This window comes from Tachypleus tridentatus, chromosome 6 (genome assembly GCF_004210375.1).
Source record: "Tachypleus tridentatus isolate NWPU-2018 chromosome 6, ASM421037v1, whole genome shotgun sequence".
Lineage (NCBI taxonomy): Eukaryota > Metazoa > Arthropoda > Merostomata > Xiphosura > Limulidae > Tachypleus > Tachypleus tridentatus.
This window is the reverse complement of record NC_134830.1, coordinates 96,732,015-96,755,497: the sequence shown is the minus strand read 5'-3', so window position 1 is coordinate 96,755,497 and position 23,483 is coordinate 96,732,015. Positions and strand designations below refer to the sequence as shown.

The 23,483-nt window shown below is 30.1% G+C and overlaps 1 protein-coding gene across 5 annotated transcripts in view; it reads right to left on the bottom strand.

The window, feature by feature from the left end:
- The window catches only part of larp (La related protein), a 93,037-nt gene that overhangs the window by 41,666 nt on the left and 27,888 nt on the right, over window positions 1-23,483 (bottom strand). For all 5 annotated transcript variants that reach the window (XM_076506421.1, XM_076506420.1, XM_076506419.1 and 2 more), the window contains 5 exons: window positions 22,971-23,118; window positions 15,128-15,272; window positions 12,015-12,171; window positions 8,727-8,998; window positions 2,876-2,988 (listed from right to left, as the gene is read on the bottom strand). In XM_076506421.1, the coding sequence (XP_076362536.1) occupies window positions 2,876-2,988; window positions 8,727-8,998; window positions 12,015-12,171; window positions 15,128-15,272; window positions 22,971-23,118 (835 nt within the window). The remainder of the gene's footprint in view (window positions 1-2,875; window positions 2,989-8,726; window positions 8,999-12,014; window positions 12,172-15,127; window positions 15,273-22,970; window positions 23,119-23,483) is intronic.

Here is a 23,483-nt window from a genome sequence, read left to right as displayed (position 1 = left end):
CATCCTAAATTTAAGACATTAAAATTCAATTAGTTTATAATTTCAACTAACTGGAAATTTGAATTTATAATACATAGCGTAATAAATTGGGAACTTGACCGGGATGAATCTTAATACATAGCTCAAATTGTAGGCTCATGTCCAAGACATTAATTAGTGTCAAAATTAAAATATAAAATAAAATTCAAATCTTAATTTCATTTATATTTATCAGTGTCAATAAGATTAGATCATGTCTGATTATCAAAGTTTTCTTGAATTACCCTCTCTTGAACAACTAAAAAAAATATAACAAAAGTGAATCTGTAGAAATTGCCAATATTTTAGAATTAGAGTTAAAGAAACAAACTAAAAAAGTGTAATGTTTAATGGTGAAAAACTTTTGTGCTTGAAACTAGCTAGCCATGAAAAAAGTGTACAATGTACCGACTCAGAATTTGCTCGTCATAAGCCTGTACCATCAATAAAATATTCATTTCCAGATGGAAGATTGAATATTGTTTGTAAGTTTGTAAAACTTTTGTATAAAAATCATTATTTGTAATAACTTATTATAAATTGTAAGGTTGATTGTATATAAAAATATATTTATGTTGAGCAATAAAACTGTGTGTATCAATCTTGTTGGCAAATATCATAAATTTGATAAATATTGATATTCAATTAACTTCTTAATTCAAATATAAGTTTTTGATAAGTTGAAATCATAATACATAGCATAACAAATTGGAAACTCATCCAGGATAAATATGTAACATGGTGTATTAACAAATCCTCATTCCTCACAATGCGAGTTATAATGGCCAGGTTTTTCATGTTCACAACATATTCTTATTTCTGGTATCCTCTGGATGCAGTTTTTATTCCATATAAAGTTTCATCTTCAGTTTCCAGTAATATGTGTTTTCAATACACAACAAACACCTATTAACTTGTCATTTATTTCTTTCATTTTGTGATACTAGTTGCCTAACCAATCCATTTATTTTCTTCTAGACTATCATCTGTGTGATTTAATATTTCAATACTGCATAATCTAATCATCCCACAACTTCAAGATGTCTTCAGCTGGTTATCTACAACTTTTATAGATTTTAATTCCACTGTCAAGTGTACAGCTTTCTTTAAAGATGTACACTTACTTTGCATTGACTTAATTTCTTATATCCTCATTTGTTACAGCATCTATGAATTGGTCACATCAATAAATCCCATTTCAGAAGGAGCATCCAAGTCAAATAATTTAGCAAATATGTCCAAATCTTCCACAAATTCAGCTAAAATTTATTTTTTCCTATACATCCTGTTCTAAAACTTTACTCTGTATGGTTCTTTCTAATGTGTCACTCTTTTAATGTTACATAAGGCAACTAACAATACCAGATAATTCTTTATGCTCTCTGCTGGAAAGTCACTTAAGGCAATCAAAACTTCTTTTCTTTAAATTAGCTTTTTGTTCAATATTCCACCCAAACACTCTGGAAATTATTTTTAACTTCCCATCACAATCTGTTGGTGTCTTAACTGGCCATCTACGTTCTGCAAATTGGTGATGTCATGACTGCAGTAAGAGACAGTACAGCATTAGTGGTAACAGGTATAGAACAAATATGTTCTCTTATTCCTTTTATGTAGGTGATAGTATTTGGGGTTGGAACTCTTGAGCTGATGCAGAAAGAGATTAGGTTAGTTTAATCTCCAAATTTCATAATTCATTTTTATGCATTTCTATAACAAACATTCATTCTTTTCTTTTTTTATTGGTTCCTTTCTTTACCTCACTGATGTCTTTCTGTACTGCTTCAAGCTGTGTCACTACGGCACTGCTGTATTTTTTCAACCTTGTCAATAGTACTTATTTACTTTAAAATTTATTTAATATAAATAATATGAATAATAGATATACACATTTATACAACTGCTTTTAAACACTTCTCAAAGTCCCTCAATCACACTAATTCTGAACATTCTAAGACTTAACATCATGTGCCCTCTAGCTTTCATTAAAGCTTAGTTCTCATCAATGCTATATTCAAATAAATTATTTTGCAATATAAGGAATAACTTATGAAAATTATTTAAAGAAAACTTAAGCAGTTTCAAACGCTTATTGAGAAGCAAAGTTTCATCACTTGTCTTGTATTTACTCTTTTTACTCAAATACACTGTTTATCTAGTACCACTTCTAACATAATGCTATACTTTACCACATTACAATCAGTCAGGCATTATTTTATTCATTTGTTCTCTATCATTACAATGTTTGTTTTAAACTATGCCTTATGTCTGTCTCAACCCATGGCAATTAATTTAATCTTTCTTTTCAAATCTCCAGTTATTTCAAGAAACATGGATTTTGTGTACTTAACTTATTCTTAGAACAATACACACACACACACATACGTACAAAGAAAAAATGTATACTCAATAGTTTTAATGGAAATATATTCCTAATATATACTTCCTAAAAGTATTTCATTCAAACATAGTAAAATTTATAAGAGAAATTCTTTCCATGGTTTTTATCTTAAGATTTTACTTAAAATAAAACTATTATAAAATAAAAAAATTAAATATATATTTAACAGTTACTTTCTTTGATTAATGCAGGCATTTTTTGCTAATCGTGATTTAGTTATATAAATAAATACCTGAAATCCAGTCATACAAACTAAAAAATTTTAAGTCAATTAAATTTTACGTTTCATCAAGTGAAGATAATGCATCCACATGTTGAAGTAATACACAAGTCTTATACAATGATTTTAAAAATGCCTATAACACATTGAATTAAGGAACTCATCTTGATTAAAACTTTACACATCTTATAAACAGTTATTAAACACGCCAATTCATTTCCATAACAATGCCTCACCAGTCAGTAAACATGTTACGTCTGCCATTTAGGGTAGTATCAAGTTCTTCATCAAACTGAAACTCCAGTTCTTCTCTGTCTTCAATAACTTTATAAACCTCCTCTTTTTTTTCCTGTAACAATGAAACAGTTCCTTACTGGAATACAAGTACTACATTTTAACAATGTAGGATAACCATTATTAATAAAAACATGGTTTGGTCAAATAATACTATTTTAAACTGCTATCTTCAAAATGAGCCAATACTTCATCATTTACAGTTACATGCTATAATTCCTCAATTTGTGCTTTATCCTTCCATAAAGGCAAGCCTTCACAATGACCTCCTAACAATTGCAGTATAAACTTTTATTCCCTTATAAGAGCCTGTAACTCATGTATGAAAACAAATACAATAACTGTTGCATGAACAAGGCACTGTTTGTTAAACATTGCTATGGAACTGAAAGATCCAAGCAATTTTGTTTGCAGAAATAAACATTAATCTCAGATCAAAATGAGAACACAAAGACATTTTTTAAATATACATCACATCCTAAATAACATATCTCCTAAAATGACAAAACAAATTTAAAGAACAACTTCAGATATGCTAACTAAGACAGACAAATCCGAGTTTTAGCAGAAAGGTTGGTTGGTTTTATGGTGCAAAGTAAAGCAAGTTAAAAGTAAAGTAACATTAATAAAATTCGTAAAAAGAAATCATGTTAAAATAAAACAAAAAGTCCAATTTCTGAATTAAAAACTTAAATAGCATTAAAAAGGCCAATGGCCCTTAAAAAACTAAAAACATTTGTAAGGTGGACAGTGTCACTATTGCCAATGCACACTGTCCAGCATCAGGAATAAACATTGGGACAAAACATGTCTAAAATGGTACCTTCATTCAAAGTCGTAATGGTGGCACGATAGTAAGACGTGGAATAGTGTGACCCAAGTGTCACACATACAACACATTGGTGCATCACTCCCAGATAAAAGAAAATGATGAATTAAAAAACTGACCAATGAGTAGTCAATGACAACTCCTTTCCAATCCTTATGGAAACAAGACAGCCAAAGTCCAATAGACAGTTTCATCTTGAAAAGCTTGTTTTCCCTTTGCACAATCCAAGCCAACTGCCAACTGACTCTGAGCTGAACCTTGAATATAGGACCATAGTCCACCTATGGAACAGGCACAGCAGTGATAGCACCAAAGACAGACTTAGCTGCAGTGTCTACAAGCTTATTCCAATGAATACCAACATGGCCTGATATCCAAAATAATTGACTTGAACATTTTAAAGAGAAACAGGCCAGTCAGTTTTGAATATCAGCAAGAACAGGGTGTGAACTAACGTGAAGTAATTTCAAAACCAGTAGAAAACTAAGCGAATCAGTATAAATGGTGCAGTTTGAATACTGCTTAGCTTCTATGTGATGCAGGACAAAAATGGTAGTTTTGTGAGCACTATATTCAAACACTAGCGTCATACACAATGTCCACAACACCTGCTGAGAACATCTAATACTGGTACTTCGTTGACTCTAGCCCAAGTAGACCAGCCAACTGACTGTGAAGGGCCACCCCAAGGCTGCTCGTCTATAGGAATTCAAGGCCAAAGTGGTGTGTTAGGGTTGGACTCCTCAACCATCAAGATCCTCTTCTCCCTTCCACGGGTTGCCATGAACAGCAAACATGTTGGTAATGTTTAGACCCCAGAGGAGGTAAACTGAAAGAGCAGAAACTTTTCTTGGAAGTCCCCTCACTAAGTACAGGAATCCACACCAAGGGATAAACAGAAAGGAACAAATCATGTAATCTTTGAACGTTTAGATAAATGAACAAATACCAGCAAACTTTTTGTGGTGTTTTGATTTTAAAGACATGTCCTAATAAGTCCTGTATCAAGATGCAATTTCTGCTTCTATTGTAACTGTTGCTGTCCATTTCTTATTATTTTCATCTGTACATGTGATAATGTTCATGTAGTAAACTTCCCTGATTTTTTCTTTGTATATTTATCTATATTTTCAGGACAGTAAGAGTGATACCAGATCCGGAACTTTTTTCAGATACACATTCTTGGCAAAATAAATTTTTCATTTTTGAATTTTCTTGAAAAAACAAATATAATTTTCCCAACTTCCAAATGGACTGTCAATATGATTTCTGATTAATAACAGTAAATAAGGCTAGTTCAGCACAACTTTGGAAGCACAAATGAAGAGTGTTATTGTTTCATTTCACCCCCCTTACAAATTCACTGGATCATACTATGCCAAACACACAAAAGGTAGCAAAACCTGAATACAAAGACCACTGAAGTAACAGAATTGAAAATTAGAATTAATCTGCCAAAATAATCAGTGATGACGAGAAACCCACTTGTTGAGAAATTTATATGCCAAAAGTAGAATGAATGGTTGGTACCATACATGGCATCATTAGAACTAGTTACCTTTGTTATTAATAAAAAAAACAGAAATAAATATTTTCACACGTTATCCTCAAGTTATTTTAGTTCCCAAGTCTTATCCTCTCTTGAACTCAAAACAGATATAGTAAGCCAAAATAAATCTTCAAAAAACTAACTAAAAAGGAAGAAATGCTTCACTGCCTCACAAGATCAACCAAATAACCATTCTGTATTCATTACAGTTTCCATACTGTAACTTTTAATACAATATGTGTGTTGTCATGAAATTTAAGCATCAAATGAACCCATATATAACAGATTTCTATCAGCTCATTAAAGAAACTTGCTTATCTATGATGCAACAGTTAATTAAATAGGAAAGCCGATGTACCGATACAAATTCTGTTATTTTAAGTCATACATATATGAATGAATACAAACAATAACTTAATTTTAGACTATGTTGATATTTAGCACATCTTAAACTAGAAAAAGAGAAACTTCAGCACTAAAAACATTTCAACAAAGAATAAGATGCTTGTTATCCATTTGCTGTACATGTTACAAATATAAATAATGTTATAAACCTATAAAAAAGTTATTGAAATTCCACTGTGCACAAATTTTTTTAACACTGCAGTATGGTGTGTTTTTACTTCCTTTAAATCCATGTTAAAAATAAAAACAAGATAGTGATTTGATTAATTTATTAGGAATCTGGTAATATCATTCACATTTTAAATCTTCTAGAGTTTCAAACAGATATACTGCAAATTACTCAAATGTTGACACTTAGGTATTATCCGTTGACAGAAACTTTTTGTTTTAAAGCAATAATCTTTCTTTTCCTTGTGATAATGTTTCATTTAATGTGCACACAAAAAATGTATATAGGGTTTACAACACCAAATTTAAAATTATTTATCTTCATCGTGCAAGGCTAGCCGCATTAACTTGCGTTTTTAGAAGTCTACCATAACAGCAATTTCTCATAACTGGAAAATGGATTATAAACCAATTTAACTCTTTCAACATGGACTCAGTTCCTCACACTGAATTCATCTTGGAAGGGTTAAAAATATTAGCTGAGGTGTGCTTATAATTAGCATTTTTATGTGGTCCTTCTCATTCATGGTGTTTCATTAAAATAATAAGCTTACTTAGTTCAGTAGTCTAGTTAATCAGCTGTCAATACTTATGAGCAGCATCAATCTGGAAACTGGAAGAAGGCAGTAAAGACAAGCCTATATACAAAACAGCATTAGAGCGCACACACACACCTGTACAGTATGTAAGGTTTATAAACAAAGATTATTTTATTATTTTATAAACAAAAACTACTGTAACATAATTGTTATTCCAGTAGATATCCTGTAAAGTCAAGACAAATTTTAAAGGTCTCACTCTAGTTTGTCAGTTGGTGTTACTCACTTTGTCTCTTTTGTTACATTTATAATTTTTAAAGGTGACCATCAAAAGTTGACAGTTAGCTCTTTTCTTACTCTTAAATCTAAAATATATAACAACAGTTAGAAGCCTAAAATTTTCACAAAATCATTAAGTGCAACCCCTTATTCATTCTTTTTTCAACCATTTCCACACATGCATATCAATTGCGTTATAGTGATAATCATAGAATCACAAATATATTCAGCGACATTCCTGCACTCACCCCCATAGATAATAGATTCATGTCTTTGCTTTACTCATACTTCCTACACAGTTTAAAACTAAATTGCACATGAAATAAAAACTGATAAATAATTCATGTTACTTATTGACAGTTAACACTTGAACCATGCAAAACTGTACTTTACACAAAAAAGGTGAAAGTATTAAAAAGAAATCAGAAGCTCAACAGTGTTGTAATATAACAATCTGGGAGAATATAATGGAAGTGACATAACAGCTGACAATGTCTGGTAACTACAAGTACCCTTGTTTTTTAAAATGCCACATCTTCCACAACTTCCTTATCTCAACAAATGTAGAAAGTTCCATAGTCTGATAATACTTTTTATTGGACTAACTATTAGTACTAATTACTCTCAAGTGTTTAATAAAGTAGGATTTTATGTAAATTCAAATTCTCAAACAGATCTGTTGCTGAAAAAACATATATACTGCTCATGTGTATGAACACACGGATTAACACATCATAAAGCATCTTGTGCTGCATTCTGTGATGATAAGAAAACCCACTTGTAGAGAAAAATATATACATAAAAATGGCTGGTATGGGTAGAGAAAGTTCTAAGGACGAAACTTTGTTTTCGTTCTCCTACATAGAGCTTTTTCTACCCATACCAGCTGTTTTTGCTTATATACTTGTGCTGCATTGGTGGAAATGCGTGTTCAAAAAGTTTAATATGAGATTCAATGTGTATTCTTAAACTTGACATCTCTCCCATTCATCCACTCCACCTGTCTCAATTTTGTCCAAACACACACAAAAAAATTAGGTAATTATTTTGTTCAGCTTGGAAACACCATGTGACTTATCACAACCTGCTATTAAACAGAATTTTTGAGCATACAGCCCTCAAATCAGATAACCTGGTAAAGTTACTGCTATTCACAGTTCTTCAGGATCAATAACAATAAATGAGTAGAGGTGTCACTTGGTAATGAAATACATGCTTGAATTTTGTAGGAATCATTCTTTTTGTACTGGAAATAAACTAACGAGGAAGATAAAATCCACTGGTACAAAAGCATAGCATAACAAAAAAAGGGGGCACATCAGTTTCTTAAGATAAGTGTACCTAAAGCTCAAAAGTCAAAACAAACTGTGTATTTACATCAAAATAATAATTTCAACACATTAAAGACTACAGCCAATTTCATATAATTTTATACTTTTAATTATAAAGATAATGAGTTGTTTCATCTGCTATGTACCACCATTGTTAATATTTTCAGCCACAGTGTTGATTTAAGTACAGTACTGGTAATCTGTATATTTTTTATATGAAAAACTGTAAAATTTGTAATCAATAATAGTAAGTCTATAAAAAAAAATGTTTACGAAAACGAATATAATAATAAGCCTTTAAAAGAAAAACATGACAGTTTACAAAAAAGAAAACTTCTGTTAAAAAATACACCTGCTTTTTCAAATCCCAGAAAAATAAATGACCGAAATGATTAATCAGAATGAAGAGTTATAAATAAAAGGATGTCACATAATACATCATTTGTGCCTATAGGAGATCAGAGAAGAACAGAAAAAGAAGTTACGTCCATTACAATATTATGATTAAAATCACTGGAAAAGAATGATATTCATTCAAAGTCAAAGTTGTCCTGAAGATTTACAATTTTCAAATGAAAGAGTTTTCAGTTCTTTATTTTTGATGCAAACATAATTCAGTACAAGAAGATACTTTATGCACACTTGTAAATACATTAATACAATTTAACAGCAAAAAAACAACATCATTCTTACTTTTGATTTTGGTGGAGGTCTTGCTCGTCGTTTTACTTCCTTCCAGGCTTCATCCATTGATATCCCACAATTATTATATTCAAGATTTTCTTGAAGTGAAAAGTTGCCTGATACATCTCTTTGACGTGGCTTACTAGTGTAGTTATTCTCTTGTTCAACATTACAGGTGCTTACGCATTTATCATTTTCTGCAATTGGAGGTGGATTGGAGTGCTCACTGTTGTCACATTCTGGTTCTGACTCGCTGTCAGCATCTGCACCAGTATCCCAATCTTGAAGAATACAAGAATTGAAATTATTTTGATGAAAACAAAAAATAATATAAAATAGAAAGTTCATTCTAAAATATTTTAAAAACTAAGAAGACACACAATATCAAGAAACAAGATGAAATCAATAAACCTAGTATGAGTCTATTTGTTCTTTACTGTTCAGATCAAGTGCTAAGTGGACTTGCATTGCACCATTCCAACAAATTCATGCTTATGACAGGCACAAATATGATGGCTACATTTAACATGCAAAACAAATCATGTTGATGCTATTACATTTTGGAGCAGTCCCCATAATTTAATGACAGTTACGACAAAGCTTTAAAACATACCAACAACAAAAACAAAATTAACAAACAATAACAACTAAAAATATCTTTAAAAGGCATCAAATTTAAATTTCAGTCATTATTTCTCAATGTTCACTGGAATATTTTATCAGAGTAAGGCTTAAGTTCTGACCATCAACTTCACCCATCTTTTATTTTCTTTATTTGTTTTCAAAGAGAACTTTGGGAAATTAACTATTAAATAGCATCCATTATCAATTGATGTATTCTGAGAAAAAGGTGACTACCATCAGTTGATGATTTCCTGCAAAAAAAACATTAGTGTGCAACCCTCCCTCATACCACAGTGACTGTACCCACTCAAAGCAAGCATTGTGTCAGAGCCATTTTCTGAGCATAAGCACTGGAACATAAAAGGAAGGATGCATCAGTTATGGAAATGAAGTGAAAACATTTTTAATCAAAAGACGAAATTGAAGTATTAGCACATGATAATTATTCAAAAAAAAATTTTTTTCAGATTTTTCATTATCAGCAAATTTAATTGTTTCAAGCTCTCAATATGATTTACATAGTGAATCAGAATCCACTAGTTCCCAATGGGTAAGGTGTTACAATTTTGATCCACTTATTCATTCTTTTGAGAGTAGAAACATTGGACTCGCAGATAAATTTAGGCTCACAGATGAAACTTTAAGAATATGAATTTTTTACTGCTATATTTGATCAAAGTATAATGAGTCATTTTATTTGAGAAATAAACAGATATAAGTTTTATAAATCTTTGAATTTCAAAGAAAGTAAAAGTAACACTCCCTGTAATTCACAAAGTAAGAAATGGGAAGTCTATTGAGGAAATGTACATTTTTATTTATTTATTACTCTGGTCATGCTTATGCCACATGTAAAAATACATGTGTTGGCTGATCATTGGAAGAATGATCCCCTTATAAGAACTCCAATTTTTCCAAAATACATTACTCAAGATCTCCTCAGGAAGATTCTTCGATATTTGCATTATTCAAATAATAACGAACCATGTGCAAATGATTTATTATGAAAAGTTCAAGAAGTGTTTACAATGGTGAAAAACAAAGCTAAGAAATCTTTTTCTCAATATCAAAAAAGTAGTCATCACTGAATCTTTGATTCTTTTCAAGGGTTGCATTGTTTTAAAGCGATGCATTCCAAACAAGTACCACAGATTACAAATAAAGATATTTGTATTATGTGACTGTGAGACAGGAATTGTAATAGATATGATTAACTATTCTGTAAGTAAGGTAGATGCTCCCAAAGATCCCGGATTAGGATTTTCAGGTTCAGTTGTCAAGCAACTGATTAAATACTACCTTGGAAAAAAAAAAGTTGTATATAAGACACTGATAAACTATTATACACATCTGGTTTTATGCAACTTTCTCTTTGAAAATAAGATTGGCTTTTGAGGAACAGTTAGAACTAATTGGAAGAGCATCCATCTCTGAAGAAGGGAGATGTTGAGACCAACAAACAAGAGGAAATTTTAACACTTCAATGGAAAGTCAAATGTCCTGTTACTTTACTTAGCACAGTACAAAAAGGTAAAATAAAATGCAGTGGAAAGAATGGTTATAAAACTAAACAACCAATGCTGAAACCTCGTATGGTTTTAGATTATACTTTCACCATGAGGCTAGTTGAGAAAAGTGACATGCAAATTGGACAAACTGTTTGCATTTGTAAATGTGTGAAGTGGTACAAGAAGCTCTTTTTTCACCTAAGTGATATCTCAATTTTGAATTTTTATACCATATATCTGGTAAAAACTGGCAAGAAGTCATCACAGACAGTTTAGTTAGGATGTAATTTATCAATTACTAGAAAGGTATGGTAGGGTGACATTTCCCAGAAAGGCACAGCCTTACTGTTCCTGACAAACTTGTTGGAAAAGAAGTACTCCATCCTCAGAAACTAGAAAAAGTGAACAAAGACAATGTCATGCATGTAAGTATACTGCAAGAAAAGAAAATAAGTAAAAGATGGTGACTACCTGGTGTAAAGAATGTAGAGTAGCACTGTGCATTGAAGAATGTTTTCTTGATTTTCATACCCTAAAAAACATTTGCACTTGTAATAAACAAGTCTTTATTATGCTTTTTTTATTATTTTATTGAAAATTCATAATAAAAATGCTCAAGATTATGTATAAAATTTTTTTACATCTCTGGCGAGCTGCTACCTACAACATTCCTGCTGTCTAAGGGTTAAATGGCAATAAACATCATAAATGGTATGCTTATATTCTGAAACTGGATAGCCCATCCAGTAAAAGAACTAGTCTAGCCTATGTCTTGCTTTTGTTACATTTCAAGAAATTACAATGTTTAAGCAACTATGTTTCGATTTCCAAATATTAATGTTAAGGTACCTTGCACGGACAGCTATGTCCATGCATAAAGAAGTGTCATGTGGTAAATAATGATTAATTACAAAAGTTTCACACATTTCAAAGCTTAAAATCACAAGAAATAAAGGCAGAAGTGCAAAAATAAACAGATTTAGCAACTACAATTAGTATCACTTTGTCTTTTTGCTAGGAAAATTCAACATAAACTATTTATTTCAAACAATGTTAGAATTTCATGCCAACTAATAGTAAAGCATTTATCTTTTTATTCTGATAACAAAAACTGAATAACAAGTCAACATTTTCCAAACAAGTAATATACATAGCAAAACAGTACCAGGCAATACTGGGTAAGGTTGACCGGGAACAAAAGCTGGAACATTGGGATGAAGTTCTGAAGAAATAGGATCTGGTATCGGCCACATTTCTGGTTTTTTTTTTGTCCTCACTTTGACTCCATCAAAAATTTCAACTTCAACACTATCTTTCAAGGCCTGAAGAGTATGGATATAAATCAAATTACATTAAATTATACTAATAAAAAGAAAATTATAAACTGATAAACACACGTAACAAATAAAACTATTCATATAAAACCCATGATTCACTTACAACAGACATTAAAAGAAACAGAACAGAAATATTTTTAATGTAAAGGGTGAAAAAACCTAATTTTTTCAGTCTTCCACAAACGAAAATCAACCATGGCATTTTTTCAATAATAAAATTACATTATTTTGATTTTATAATGAAGTAACTCAATTAACTGACAATTCAGTCCCTTTCCAAACTGAGCATGTAAACTTCGAAAATATTGTATACAAATAAATTATATATCTTACAAATAAAATGACTTTCATAAACAATTATATGCTTTTCTTTAATGATACAAATACAACTAAATGTATAAACTATTCTCGCCGATGCTAAATATATTCCTCCAAGTATAGATTGTGACAGATTTACTATCATATACCCATTTTAATATTGACGTTTGTTTAAGTTAAATTTAATTTAGAAATGTAAGTAACCAATACTGTTAAAACTGTATTGCAAAATTCCTACCTATCTACTGAAACTGTAGAAACTTCGAGTGTAAGGAACAACATGTGTACATAAGTATTGGTGTAAACAATACTATGATGCATATAACCAATGCACCACACCAAGAGACAGTATAAATTACTGGCTTGCTATACTGTGAAATTCAGAAGCTATAATTGTGATTAACACTTATTAATCGAGTACTTCAGATATTTGACTAGGAATGTTTACATATTTTGAATATTACAAAATGATCAACTTCAAGCAGTGAATTTACGTCGAACATAGTATTATACAGATTCAGAGGTGAAAAACCTCAACATGTTTATTTGTAATTAAGCACAAAGCTACAAAATGGTCCATCCGTGCTCTGCTCACCATGAGTATTAAAACTCGGATTGTTACATCAGACATAGTTTTGTGCTACTGAAGGGCAAACTCAGTGTGTAAGCAGCAGGGAAAGAAGAATCCAGGGCAAGAAACTCCCTGTTTAAGGGGAAATGTACTTATAACAAATCAAAATTAATTCACTCTTCATAAACCCACAATAACATAAAGAAAGTTCCAGACCAGATAGAAGACTCAATAATGTTTGCAAGTTTGTAAAACTTTTGTACATAAGTCATTATTTGTAACAACCATTATTATAATTTGTGTTATAGCATTCACTTGTATATATATTAATTACATAATATTGAATCTAACAGTGAAAACGAATCAAACATTTGAAACATTAATAGAATGTTATTACTGAAAATCAGATATTTTAATGTATATTCTTCTTTTGTTTACACATTATTTGAGAAAATGCAAGAAATAAATGAATAGAAAATAGTCATAGTAATATTAAACTGTGTTATGCAAGGACAAATTAATAAAATCTCTGTCAATGATTATTCATCTGTCAAATAACAATAAATTGTATTTGAAGTTTTAATGTGTAAACTGTAGAAGCAGAACGAAGTCTTACATTTGCAAAAGCTACACCACTGTAGTAAGTAACTGTACAAATTGAATCCACAGTAAAAAAGTTAAAAAAATTTCTTCCACAAGTTCACCGAGATATGGGCCTAACATCATAAATTGTGCTAATCATTTACTTACCTATTTCTTTCATATTCCTTTACTAATAACACAAGTATTAATATTTTAAAAATTATGAAGCAACTTATAAAATACTGGCTGCAAATAAAACTAAAGAAAGACTTATAAAGTTCACAGTTAGTGATAAACTGTGAAATAAATAATATAGCTACACACCTTCATCTTGGACAAATTAAACATTTCCAAAATTAGATAAGGAACTAGAATTAACTAATACATGGAAAGTCTACAACACAGATCAAGTGACAAGATATTAATTTCAGTGGCCAATTTAATGTCCCCCTCTCCCCTTAAGATGTCTCACATATCCTGTTAATTCTAAGTTTACAGGAATGTACCAAAGTGACATCCCATGTAACCAACAAAACATGATTATAAACATAAAAAAATCCAACTTTTACATTTCAAACTTCATTTGCATAATCCTAGAACCTTCCAAGTGAATATCAAAGGTTCTTTTTAATTTAAATTAAATGATCATTGTTATTTTTCCACTTTCTTTATGATATTACTAAATGTAGCTATGATCAAACTTGTGCTATATAATTTATAGAATATTAAAAATGAAACATTTAGAACTAACACACTGGAAAAAATGTACATACCTTTTGATATTTTGTGAAATAATTTTTAAACAACTTTTTTTGCATGTTTTTACATTTTCACATGCAACTTACTCCAATAATTCATTATCATTTCCTGTCCTTTAGTGCTGTTACTTACCTGTGTTCCCACCCAATATTCCCAAAAATAAATTTTATATGCAACTAGCTAAAATCCTGTGGTATGCTGAAAAGGAGTTAAGTGTTATGAATTTGCTATTATATACTGATATCCACAGAGAAAAAAAAAATGACAAAGTAAAATTAAAAGTAGAAATATTACAACTGGTTTATTGATGTTTGTTATTTTTTAAATCAGATAAAAAGATTAATATTATGACCACCTCTCAAAATAAAATTAGAAAAAATTGGATGGGCACAATAAGAAAAAGAGCATATACGGATCAACAGAGAATCATTTAATAAATAGAGATGACTCTAATGATACCTAGAATAATCTACTTAAATTTATAGTATCTTTTGGTAGATGCTCAAAGATATTTCACCACAACAACAAAATCAATACTACTGGGTTTATCATTTAAAGTAATGCAACCACTGAAACATTTTTTAATAAAAGTTTTATTAGCAACAATAAAAAAAGTAAATAATAATATAGCAAAAAGTAAAATTAAGCTGAAGTTCAAAAATAAACAAGAGACGTCACAACTTTAGTATCTTTAGAAAAGAGTCAAGTTACCTGCGTTACGAGAGCTACATCTTGCGTAAGAGCCTGAACACGATGAAAACTTGCTATCAGACTGATTGGAAGGTAACCCTGTTGATCCATTTTTCGGCGCAAAAAAAAGTCTCTCTGAAGATTTTCTTCACTAAAATAATACTCGCTAAAAAATTATAAAAACAAATCTTACTTCTTGTCTAACTCACAAATTCAACATTAAATTTTAGTTGTAGTACTTTTGTAATTGGAAATATTTTACCAAAATTATTAACTTTCTAAATATCTTTAAAAATGTTTCAACATCACAGCCAGTATTATTAAAACTACTTATCTCATGATACAGTTAATATTCATTAGCTGGTGTGATAATGTGTTAGGATTAAGGCAAGCACAGCAATTTATAGAGGGTATCCACTGAACATTTATGCAATAATAAGTCTCACTAGATTTAAAAGTGGTTAAATACACGAAAATGACAATTTAAATAACAAAATTACTCAAAATCAATATTTAGTCCAATTATGCAATATATTCACATGACCGAATTTAAATTTTCAAATGGTATAATATACAACCATTATTTCTTAAAGCTCATTCTTGTATTAGACAGACTTTAGCTCTATTTCTTAAACAAGTGCTGTAAGTTATATGATATATTTTGCATCAGGTAGTAGATCAAACATGGTACTCACAAACACCACACTTGTTATAAAAACTAGTTTTATGACTGACCTGACAATTATTTTACTGTATGTTTTGCCTCTAGCAAAATATTCAGTTTCTGACTTGAAAGAGACAGTATATACTGGTAAAACATAGTGCAGCTCTTTTGGTTGTCTTCAATTTAACCTCGAATTCTGGCTAAGGTAAATCCTATCTTCATTTGTATTTCAGTTAAAATTAGTATAGTTTTAAATTAAGCATTCATTTCATTTCAACAAAAGTGTTCCTTTGGTTAATTCTCGCTCCAGTTTATTAAATTTTAGTTTTTAGCAATCGACTTCTTTTGTTTTTGGTTTATGTGATCTGTTGTCATTTTCTTTCATTTCTTATTTTAATTAAGTGTACTTTTGTTATGTTTTACCACTGAGTTTAGCCCACATCAATCCTTTTTCCATTTGAATCCTAGTTATTTTTACTGCAGTCCCCAAGTTCCTTATTGAGTAATTTTATGAAGCACAATCACAATCTATGCATTTTTTCAGTTACAAGACTCAAGATTAACTTCCCACTGAGTGTTACAAGAGGTAATACTGTGTAAAAATCCCAATCCCAAATGCTATTAATCTGTTACAGATCTGAAGCTAAAATTTCCATGTGGTATAAAATAATCTCATGTAATGACATGCAAAAGAAACACTCATGAATTATTAATTAATATGTTAATAATTTGATGATTTCAGTTAATTTAAGAATTACCATTTCTTTGAATTATATAAGATGTGTATCTTCACTGATTGTACATGAGAGCCATATGATACAACCAGACATACCAACTCATTTACATAAGAAGTAAATGCATTTGGATGAGGCCACTAAATGCAGTGGTGAATGGGTATAAAATATATACATTTGATCAATACCAAAAACAATCATCTATTTAGCCAATATCACTGAATGTAGTTTAGATAAACCCAAACAATACCCTTTGATGCAAACCCACAATAATTATACATTACCCACCAGCCAAAACATAACTGCAGAAACAGTAATTTCTATATACATTTTAATGTAAATTACTGAATGAAACCCTACAGAATTGCACAGTATTCTAATAATAAGTTTCAGATATTACTTTCTTTCCAACATCACCATTTAGTTTAACACAAACATAATCCTGAAAAGATTATATTGATAACTGATTTTCTCTGTACCTAAATGAAGAAAAACAACTAATCTGGATGTTTTGCACAGTATCTGATAGGTTATATACACACACACACATGTATATATCACCCCTTACATCTAACATTATGTTCAAGCCTAAGAAGAAAAATTGAAAGTCTTGGACTGTTAAGGTTACCCTAACTTATAGCATTTATCATTACAGGCAACTAACTATAATTATTTATCCATTACTGTAAGATTTATCCCAATGCTAGTTAAGGTTTGTTTAGGTTATTTGAAAATCTATGAATTTCACAAAGAATGAAAATACTCTGAATAAACCTAGAAAGAGTCAACTATTTTCTGCAACTTTTAGAAGATTAAAGCTTAAAGCAAATAACCAGTAATTACATAAAGATAAAAATGTTTCATGTTTTTAATGCTAATAATATCATTATTGCAAACAAATACTGACTTATGACTGATTGATTGCATAGTCAATAAACTTCTGTTAGACAGTCAAAATCCTGAAATATGTCTATTCAGGTTCCAGAACAGAAGTCCAATTTCCTGTTGAAGATTACAAATACATGAAGTCTTGCAAGACGGTCAAAATGAAAATATGCTTATTTATCTTTCAGATTCACAGAGCAAAGCATATCTCTAACAGCAACTTGCCAACAATATCATAATTTATTTAAACTAAACTACTACTAAATTCATCTCATAAATTAAACAAAATTTTTAAAACCTATTATTTATCAATAACTTATACTCAAGAGAAATTACAGTTTATTTTAAATATTAGTTAATCAATCCAAAAACCAAATAATTAATTACAAAATAAGTACTTAATATTTACTTCTTTATTTTTAACCAAATGGGGCACAAAAACATTAACTAACCACACTGCCACCTGTCTACAACATATAATTTCTAGCTGGATTAACACATCTTTACTGATAAAGAAACAAAGAAAAGGTTTATTTGTGGCATACAAGTTTCATTATTTGAGCCATTATTCATCTTTATAATAAAATCCTTTTCTTTGCAAATCATTTCTGAACCAAAAAATCCAACTTACTTCATTTTTAGCTGAAGGTTTAATGTTTCCTTTCACATCATTACAACAACTATCACTTTCACAAACTATGTTTCCTCATTATTCTACTACCTGAAATGAAATTCCATCTTATCTCTACCATCAAATCAGCTATAAAACTAAAGCAAAATTTTCAGTCAGAATAGTTCAATATATACTTTAACATTTCTTTGGCTACAATACTAATATAAAATCTAAAATGATAATCCTAATTTTTAATCCCCCAAAAAAAATTCTGTACTTTATTTTTTGTGGGAGAGGAGAGAAGTTAACTTAAATGTATAAATTAATCAATATACAAAATAAAGCAGCAAATTTATGATTTCTATATTCCATATTGCTTATTTCTAGCTCAAACATTTGAAAACTGAAATTTTGAAGTCGGTGATGACAAAAGTAAAAAAGTGACTAAAGTTTTGCTTTACAACTTCCACAATTAAGGCTATCAAGACAATAAAGTCATCTTAAATACACAACTTTTTTTTTTCTCAGTAGCTGTTCTACAGTTCCCTTTCTTTAAAACATATGGACTGCAGATTTATAAACTCTTATGTTAGAATCCTTTCTTTATGGCATCTCTTTAAATAATTTTATTATGTCATGCTTATGTTCTATGTAAAAGGTAATATATTAATCATGTTTGTTTATTTTGTTGAAGGAATTTTTTGATAGTTCCTTTTAATTTTGTCACAAATCTTGTTGGTAATTTTCAAACATGTAGTGTAACATAACAGTTGATTCCCCTTCCCCTCTTCCCCCAGCTTCAGCTTATGACAACAGTGGATACAATTTTTAAATGGTGTACAAATATAATGTTTACAAAAAAAACAACAATAAAAGACAAACATTTCTACTAAAATCTATATTTATGGTATCGGTACTAAGGATATTTGTTTCTGCTGCTAATTTTGAACTAGTGATCACAGGAAAACAATACAACCAATCAACAGCACCTTACCTACTATCCACACTACTGAATCACTCTTATTCCTATAAACACATCCAGAGATTAAAAAAAGAATATATTTAATTGAACAGATACAAACTTACCTAACCAACTCCAAAATCCAGAGCTCAACAACAGGTCCAATATTTACCCATTCTGATTTTGCATTAATAAAAAATTACTAATTCACAAACACGTATACTTCTAGAAGCAAACATCATAGTAATGACTGAAATAGAGCTACCTAACACATCTATATAACATACATGACATTACACAATATACCTGTGGCCATCTGCCTAAATGCCATATTTTTAAATACTTATTAGCAACATACAATGACAAGCCTAATAATGTTACACACCAGCCATTTTGTTGAAAGAAATTTTGCAATATCTTTATTATATCATTAAACTAGTATAAGCAAACAGCACTTATGTACTGTAATGTAAAGACCTTTAATATTACTTCTTCACAATAGTCTCTTAAATCATGATGAAATGCAGTTCTCCATAACACTTCATAATTCCAAATTACCAGATAAAGTGATGGGAGCCGAAATTCTGAAATTTAAATATTTTTACTCTTCACATAAAAATTACAAAGGGTAATTTTGGTGGTTATAATTTTATTATTGATTTATAAACATTAAATCTATTTGAAAAGAGAAGACATTAGAAAACTTAAGTTCTGATAATATTGTGGATTTTTGAATGTTATTCATTTTTATTACTTTTATCTTTATCAGTTAGTGTAATATACATTAGATTATGCTTAACATGTGTAATGATCCTTTAATATCTGGTTATAATTCAACTAGCAGTGAGATTTTAAGATAAATTAACAACATTAATAAATACAGTAAATTGTCAAACTTGACATGACAGTATTAACAGGCTACTGATATTTAAACATAGTATCAAATGCTTATTTTAATTCTACAAATGATACAATGGTTAAGACTAGTTTGGGGGTAAGCATTCCCAGCTTGTTAGATGTGACAGATACAACAAACAGGTTTTAGTTGGGAACTCTAAACTAATACACACTTTTAAGGAAGTAAGTAATGAGGACATTCAATTTATACATAAAATTTGCAGGTTGTCCTATCTAAAGTTAAGAAAATAAAGTATAAGATGTGGGAAATGACAGCAGGACTTTAAAAAGAACTTAAGCTTCTATATACAAGGGAGGCATGAGCTAAGATTAAGAATGACGTTCAGGAAGTTATAAAGGGGTACTATGAGGGTTAAGAGTAGTGAACTTGTAACTATTTATACAAGTCAATGGCTGAAATATGTTGCACAACAAGAAACTATTGGAGATTGATAAAGCAAAAGGAATAGACAAGGACATGAATTATGAACTTCAGAGTTTATAGTTATAGGTAATATCTTGACATGGCATGTGGACAGAATTGTGTATGGAGTAAACAGGGAGAAAAGAGTGTTACATTATACTACCCTGGGACACAGGTCAAAAGACATAGCTGATAGAGCAAAAGATATAATAAAGGGACTGGCAATAATGCAATATTTGTTGTGTATGCAGTGTCTAGGAATAAAACAAATAGTAAGTCAGAGGAGCTAATTAATAAGTAAAAAGGGCTGATAAAAGCACTTATATAAAAAGACCTTAAATTAATTGTTTCAGGGATACTGCCAAGAATTAATTGTGGAAATGTAATTTTGAGTAGATAACTCGGGATAGATGCTAGTCTGAAATTAAAAAACAAGGATCAGCAGATTAACTGGTTCAACTTGCGGAATCATTTCAGTGAAAAGAAGGAACTGGTTGCATTGGTGGTTTACACCTAAGTTCTTAAGAGTCTGACATGTCCAAAAGAAATGTAACTCAGCTGTAAGGAATTTTTAAATTAGGACTAGATAGTGGCAAGGGCAAAGATAAATTAAAAAACAAAAAATGAGATGAAGAGGAAAGTTTAGGATAGAAAATCAGTAGAAAAGTAGTTATAAAATAGACTTAATTGTTATTATTGTAATGCTAGAAGAGTAACAAATAAAACAGATGACTTAGAGTTCTGGTGGGAACAGAAGATTTTTATATTATGTGAATAACTGAAACATTGTTGAATGTACATAATTTTGGTGAAAGTTATTTCTTTCAAATGCATTGTTATTAGCTATTTAATAAGGACAGAGTTGTAAAGAGGGGGAGGAGAAGTGGCTCTATATGTAGCATTCGAGTTATGTCCTGTTGTTGATAATATTAATAATAGCCAGGAGATTGAATTCATTTGGGTTTGTTAGTGATTACCAAGGAAAAAATTCTTTGGTATGGATTTCTTACAGACCACCAGATAAAACTTTCGAAATAAACAAGAAACTTTACAGTGAGATTAAGATTTCACCCATTAATGAAGTCATAATTATGGGTGATTTTAATTTGAGACAATGATTAGGTCAAACCATGAGAGGGAAAAGTTTCTGGAAAATGTTCAAAATGGATTACTTCACTAATTGATCAAAGAATCTGCTAGAAATAATGTTATTTTAGATTTAGTGTAAACTTTCACAACATGACATGGTTGAGAGGTTGGAAACTGAAAAACACTTAGGTACAAATGATAACTGCTGTATTAGATTTGATGTTTTGCTGCATATGGAAATCAGGAATAATGATATTTGATTTTAAAAAAAACACATTTTGAAGGGATGCAAGAAGAATTATCTGTTGTAAATTGGGCATCCAAGTTATTTGAAGACATTGAACAAATGTGGAAATTTTCTAAAGAATTTGTTTTTGTTCAATATTCAAAGCAAACATTCCTTATAAAAAGAAAGGAGTAACGGCGAGTAAAAGCCAGGTTGGCTCGCAAAGATTATAAAAGAAAAGCATAAATTTAAGGAATTTAAATTCACTGGTACTAAAGAAGAAAATCACTCAAACAGGAAATTAAGACATCCCAAGGATATATGAAATATATTTGATTGAAAATATAAATATTAATAGGAAAAATGCTTTAAAGAACATCAGGAATAAACAAAATGGTTAGGATGGTTTTTGCAACTTAAGATTCCAGCAGTATTCCTCAACTTGAAATACTTACAGTTGGAAACAAAGTTGAACAAGACAAATATATAAATCTGAGTTTGTTAAAATAAAATTGGGATTTTCAAAGAATGATAAGGCTCCTGGGCCAAATAATATTTCCCCAATGGATTGAAAGAAGTTCTAGGATTGTACATGTAAGCTGCTTGCCACAATATTTTTAAGTCCTTTAATATTAGACAAGTCCCAACAGATTGAAAACAAGCTAATGTCACTCTTATCTTCACTGATTGTAGATAAAAGTTGTTGCAGTAATTATAGGCCTATTAGTCTTACATTACTTAGAGGGAAAATTTTTTCTAAAGTCTTAATAAAAGATACTTTGCAAATTAATTTAGCAAAGTTTAGAATTTTCCTAAAAAGTGAACATGGTTTCAAATAATGGACAATCACAACTTTAAAAAAATTTGACATGCTTTGAAAATGTAATTGCATTTATGGATGACGATAAAATGTGCAGATTTGTTGTATCTGGATTTTCAGATTATTTGACAAAGTGCTGTTGGATGTTGGGGAGATAGTAAATTTGAATGAGTTCAAAAGAAAGCTTGATAGACATATGAATGATAATGGCCATCTCTAATTTTTAATAGTTTTGATTTAGCTTAGGAGGTATTGGACAGCTGAGATGGACCAACAGGTCCCTTATTGTCCCTAAACATTATGTTATGTTAAACTAAACATTTAAACAGATCCAAGTGATCTAGATAGTGAGAAATAAAATTTCTTAAAAGTTAATAATGTCATTTGCACTCATTAAAAACAAAGCTGAAAAAGCTTAAACATATAAAAGCTTATAATAGATCAATATTTGAGGTATGAACTGACAATAATAAGTACATTTATATAAGTAAGAATTTGGAGCCATCAACATACTTCTGTTGTAATACAGCTGATTGATTACTGAAACTTACACTTGTTTTCTTATGTAATCTTTCAACGTAGTTTCATCAACTTGCATGTAAGTGTTGTTAAACATGTAATTTCCCAAATATGGTGTCATGAATGGCGTAGTTGGGTTCGTGTCCATGCTGAAATAAGGCACATCTTCTTGGGTGGCACCTGTAAAGTTTTACACACAATTATTGGTACACCAGAAAATGAAATAAGGTGTAGAAAAGGAAAATAGGTGTACATTATCTTTATATATAGGTAATAACAAGTAAAAATTACAATCTATATCATCTATTGTTTGCAATATACAAAATCAGCTAAAATAAATTACATAATCTTAAAATCTGGATGTTAGCTTCAAAACATTCGAATCAATTAATATAAATATCACAGTTCTTATATAACAGAAGATAACTTATTTCAAAATACTTTTTTCAGTAAACAGCTTAAACACCATTTTTCTAAAAAAAAGAAATATAAACATAACTGAGTCAAACATAATGTAAATTTAATGAAATAAAAACAAACTACAG